General features: G+C 40.5%; 1 protein-coding gene across 1 annotated transcript; it reads left to right on the top strand.

The window, feature by feature from the left end:
* The first annotated feature begins 290 nt into the window (after positions 1-290).
* tax1bp3 (Tax1 (human T-cell leukemia virus type I) binding protein 3) lies at positions 291-5,739 on the top strand. The gene is made up of 4 exons (XM_080008402.1): positions 291-449; positions 2,154-2,273; positions 2,793-2,870; positions 4,070-5,739. The coding sequence occupies exons 1-4, from the start codon at positions 411-413 to the stop codon at positions 4,217-4,219; spliced, it is 387 nt and encodes a 128-aa protein (XP_079864528.1). The 5' UTR covers positions 291-410; the 3' UTR covers positions 4,220-5,739.

Genomic DNA, 5,739 nt, shown 5'->3' with positions numbered 1-5,739 from the left:
AATTCAGACGTTTTTCTTTTGTTAATATTTCTTACAGAGCGGGTTTTCTCCATTAATGGAATACGCCCAACCCTGTCCCAGGGATTCATAATTCCTTGAGGATAGTTCGCTTTAATTGAAACACATCATCGGAGGGGCGGAATCGTTTCATTTACACAAACGCAACACCTTCAAACCCTTAACGCCGCCCTTCCGCGGCGGAGCGGTATGACGAAACACACACACCCGAGCCACTGGGGAGGCGGTGACGTCATCGTCAAAGCGTCTGGTTACGTGCTCGGACAGGAATCCGGCTGTTGCTCCGCTGCTCCTGGAGGAGTTGTTCCCGTGTCGTTCAGCGTTTTCATATCTTTGTTAAAGTACGAGAATTACAGTTAATTTAAAACTTCTCTCAACAAGCTTTTAAGACAATGTCTTACATCCCGGGACAGCCAGTCACCGCTGTGGTGGTAAGTTTTTAAGTTTGGGAGTGGGGTTGCGTTGAACCAGACTCCCATTGTCCAATCTGTAAAGCTAAAGCTAAAGCTAAAGCTAAATTAAACTCGCTTAATTTTGTTGTGTGCATAGTACCAGCGATGTGACCACTTTTTGTTTTTCTAAAACGCTACAAAGCTCCAAAGAAGAACCAGTTTGTTTGCTGTTTAGTAAAACAGAGGAACGAGCTACACTTAAAATGAGGAAATTAGAATTGTAAATGTCACGTGGAAGTGAATCACGTCAATTGTGTATTTAATTCGAATTTTTATTTAAAAAACGTACATTTAAATTGAACGGTGTTATCCATGGGCGTCTACGTAGGTGAGATACTGTGATGGGCGTGGGGTATCGCTTGCTTGCGTCCTTCTTTCCCTGAACGCCGATGACGTCATCTGACAGTAGACCGCTTTTGACGTCATCAGAGTCCTGTGGCAGGGCTGTCCGAGTTCCTGAAGTGCGTTGCTCAACAGATCCAGCATAGTAATATCCTTGTATAAATATTCTGTACTGGTCACAAAACAGAGGAACTACAACTTCTTCTTTTTAAGGAAATTCTTATTGGAAGGGTCACATCCCACATCATTCTTTTGGTGAAATTGTGTAACATTTACATTTACATTTAGTCATTTAGCAGACGCTTTTATCCAAAGCGACTTACAAGGGCGAATAACATTCAAGCTACATTGTGACAGAGACATTAGTGTAGCAATAATACTATACTGTTATACTGTAATACTGTTAAATGGCATTTACAAGTCTAACTGGCCTTAAACTGAATTTTCTGTTCTATTATCCATGGGCGAGGTGAGATACTAAGATGGGCGTGGTGGGGCGTGGCGGTTTCCTTCCCTCTTTAGACCCTGATTAAGTCATCTGTTCTCGGTCTGTTTTGAGGGCTTTCTGAGATCCTGATGTGCATTTTGTCAACAGATATCATCCAGAAAATTCTTTATCTTTTAGCTCGTCTTGCACTTTTTTGCCGCAGTTTCACCTGCATTTCCCCTCGAAGATTAATAAAGGGCAAACCTGCCAACCTGCACACATTTGTGTTCCAACTACGCAATTCTAAGTCAAAATCTGCAGGTACAAAATGCCAGCTGAAACTATGCAACAACAAAAAAATTATGAAATAATTATATATATAAAATTGTAATTGTACCCAAATCGGCCAGTTTTCAGCTTGATCGGCCAGGACCGGCCAATCAGTGTCAGATATATCCGATTCCGTGCTGGTCAAGTGTACACCCCTGATAATGTGCTCATATACTGTACTGGTAGAAATGCTCCGATACCAAAATGAATAGTGCTGCAATTCACTGGCCAGAATAGTAATCTTGAACAGATGTTTGATGCACTATTGTATTAACCGCACCACTCAGAATGTCGCTCCTGTTATTAGCCATCACCCAGATATGATGAAGTGTTTGTGTGAAGTTGGGATGCTGAGCGTCAGAGCTTTCTGTCGAGTGTGGTTAATGTCACCGCAGGAGCTTGTCAAATATTTTCTCCTTGTGTAAAGGACTAGCATTGTGCATAGAAACAGGGCTGAGTAATGGCGTTATTGTGGTTGCCATGTGTTGATTAAACTCCAGTCGACACCTTTTTACTGCTGATTCAGTTTCACATCTTAATCATCAATTTCATCAATTCCAATGTTATCAACTACTGTTGAACAGCAACGGATTGAGATCTGTAAGCTGAGGCAGGGAGAGCATCTGATCCTGGGCTTCAGTATCGGAGGTGGGATTGACCAGGACCCTGGACAGAACCCCTACTCCGAAGACAAGTCTGACAAGGTGTGTGTGTGTGTGTGTGTGTGTGTGTGTGTGTGTGTGTGTGTGTGTGTGTGTGTGTGTGTGTGTGTGTGTGTGTGTGTGTGTGTGTGTGTGTGTGTGTGTGTGTGTGTGTGTGTGTGTGTGTGTGTGTGTTATCAAGCAGCTTCCTTTTCACTGTTTTTGTTTCACATTCTCTCACCTCCTTAAAGGTCCCATAACATTTGATTCAATTTTTTCCAAATGACACATCTGCTGTGTTGGGTGATGGAATGGAAATATGTAATCTGTTTAACATGGCACTTTTAAAGTGGTAATCCGTTAGATTATTTGTTTATTAGTGTTGCAGTCGCTGATGACTGAAGGGAAATTCTAAAGTCAGATGTAGTTAATGAATTGGGGTCACTTGCTCTTATAAGTGACTAAACTAGTATTTCTCTCTCTCTCTTTAGCATAAAAAAAGACAAGAAACACAATTTGATTGATTAGCTCTGAGGACGTGCAGTGTTGTTAATGTGGGTTGTTGTTGTTTTGACACCACAGGGCATCTACGTTACCAGGATCACACCAAAAGGACCAGCAGGAGTTGCAGGCTTAAAAACAGGAGACAAAATAATGCAGGTGTGTAGTAAAGTAGATTGTTCCGTTTTGGGATTGGAATTAAATTACTCTCCACAAGGTGGCGCTGTGTGCACATAGTGTGAGTGTCAGCAATAAACTGCTGTTGATGATGCGTGTTTATTTTGAACACCACAGCTCTATATAAACTCTATATATGTGTAATCTTGTCAGTGTTTAAAGGCAATTTCAGTGTCTTTTCACTTTAAGTAGAAATGCTACACTTACAGAATAAAAATACAATTTTGTAAAAGTAAAAAAACTAAAAGTAAAATAACAAGCCCAGTGTGGTGTTTCCTATTTGGCAGGGTAGAGGATAGAGGCTAGTGCTGTCACGAGTATGACGTTTATTTTTTGTCATAAAAATAAATATTAAATAAACAATTGCAATTTACAATGAAATTGTATTTTTTGTTCATTTGATGCCACTACCGTGGTACCTCAACTTACGACTGCATCTACTTACGACTAATCCAAGATATGAGTAGCGATAGTCACGAAAATTTGGATCAACTTGCGACCGACTGCTCCAAGATACAACCATGGAAATTTGCAGTTGGTGCATCGGCGGCCAGTCAGCAGTCAGTCAGCAGTCAGTCAGCAGTCAGTCAGCAGTCAGTCAGCGGGCGACCTACATTGTGTGTGCACGTAGTTTGTGGCTTATCCATATTTTGTTCATATTTACTGTGTTTGTGCTGTATATTTTGTTTATTTTCACCCTTCATGATTTCATAATTTAAAGGGGAAAATTGCTTCGACATACGACTGTTTTAACATACGACCGTTCTTATAGCACGAATTACAGTCGTAAGTCGAGGTACCACTGTATCACACAATAACTTCTATAATAGTTATACTTCATGTCTACCATTTAGCGGAGGGGCCATTTGTTGCTATTTAACATGGCAATGGACCTAGTTTGTGTTCTATTTATTGCAACATTTCTAACATTGTTTTACAGTTCCCTTGACATGTGGACGGAAACTTATTATGTAAAAACTTTACGCATGATCGCAATCTACTTAAATAATTGCAGTGTAATACTTATTACAGCTCTCGTAGAGGTGGTCTTCAAACTACTGGTACTTCTTTACGTAGATTGCATTGGCCATCAAAGGCAAACTGACACCGACTTCAAAATGTCTCCTGTATCTGTTGAGTGGAATTCCCCTTTAAAATCAACCCCCTCTTCCCTCCACCAGGTCAACGGCTGGGACATGACCATGGTGACCCATGACCAGGCTCGTAAGAGGCTGACCAAGAAGAACGAAGACGTGGTGCGGCTGCTGGTGACCAGAAGGTCTCTGGAGGATGCCGTCAAGCATTCCATGTCTGGATACCCCAAACAGTGAAGCAGCACAGCCTCCCATGACACCACCTAACGCAACAATTAAGGACTGAAGATTCTCAAGCACGGGTCCCCCGCAATTCAGGATAACCATTACAGTGTGGCCTTTGTATTCATTTTTTTATACATAAAAAAAAAATAAAAATAAACTCAGACGGCATAAGACAAATCTCAAAGCTGTTTGAGTCGGCACAAACTTGTTCCACCAGTAGGTTCAATTCCATTTGAGACATTTTTCTGCGCTCCGAACACATTCGCCTGCCTTGTTCTGAATAGATTTCCGGGAGTTAATTAATGATAGATCCGGTAAATAAGTGTTGCGGAGAACGGAGACGTGTCATTTGCGATCGGGATCCAAGAGTGCACAGGTTACACACGCTCGATTGGTTCCACTGATGAACCGATGAGCGCTGATTCAATGAGTGCAAAGCTGGATGCGTGGATGCATGGTTGAGTTGAATTGAGTCGGTGTTGTAAATTCATGTCCCTCCATGGCACACCGTAGCCAGCCCCTGCTGCAGAAGCATCTTGGGAAAACTAGAAGAATGTTCTCACACATGTGGTTCTAGTCTGGAATCTTCTTAGTCGGGTTTTTTTTAAGATCTACTTTTGGAACTATGACACCGTTATGAATATTGAGTTTGGCACAACAAAACAAGTGATCCTTTATGAAATGTGCTGGCTAGCGTATCTCATTCCATTCCTTGGTAACCATTGTGAATACTACCAAAATAATCTACTTCAAAATACGATGTGGGAACCATCTGTCATTGCTCACAAAAACATTGGCAGTTTTGCTGTTTCTTGGGAAATCTTAAGTTCAACCGCTACTGTATTTGCACAACAAAATCATATTATATCACATTACCAGCGTTGTGCAGTACAAAAACAATGATTGACAAAGTCTTCCGTCCTAGTCCAGTTCATATTCTCACATCCTCGTATGCCAAAGTCATTTGCCAAGAAACCGGAGGCTGAACAATTTAAAATATCTTTTATACTCATTTTGTATGTTTTCCTTTTTGTGCTGTATACTTTACAAAGTGTGTTCTACTTTTGCCGGGGTACTTTCATAATTAGTGGGGTTTTTTTTATGATAAATGTTAACTTCTCATATACTGTCCTCTCTCTGCTATATCTACCTGTCTACTTACCTTAATTGTTAAATGAATGACTGACAACATTAATACTTACACTAATAGCAATTGCAATGTTTTGTTTGGTGTTTGGCGAAATTTATGATCAATAGATTCCTGTGGAATCCACATTGTCGCTTACATAGGTTTTCATTATACATAGTACATAGCGTGAGTGTATGATGTGTACTATGACAACTACAGTATAATTGTTCTACTTTACACACAGGAAAATTCACTATCTTGAACCACTGGAAAGTTCCGCATACATTCGATTTGTTTTCTGATGAGCAGTGTAAAGAGAAATTTCACAAGAAAAAAGGAAATCGTTCCATTTTCTATACATGGGCTTTTTGTCAGGAAATAAAAAGAGTAATATACTAGCTTA

Source organism: Zeus faber (assembly GCF_960531495.2).
Source record: "Zeus faber genome assembly, chromosome: 1".
NCBI classification, from domain to species: Eukaryota; Metazoa; Chordata; class Actinopteri; order Zeiformes; family Zeidae; genus Zeus; species Zeus faber.
This window is presented reverse-complemented; position numbering and strand designations above follow the sequence as displayed.

Bases quoted from the DNA above. Each gene is read 5' to 3' on its own strand.
- tax1bp3 (XM_080008402.1), top strand. From the start codon at position 411: ATGTCTTACATCCCGGGACAGCCAGTCACCGCTGTGGTG. The intron at 450-2,153 runs GTAAGTTTTTAA...ACTGTTGAACAG, and splicing joins AGCCAGTCACCGCTGTGGTG to CAACGGATTGAGATCTGTAA. The intron at 2,871-4,069 runs GTGTGTAGTAAA...TCCCTCCACCAG, and splicing joins CAGGAGACAAAATAATGCAG to GTCAACGGCTGGGACATGAC.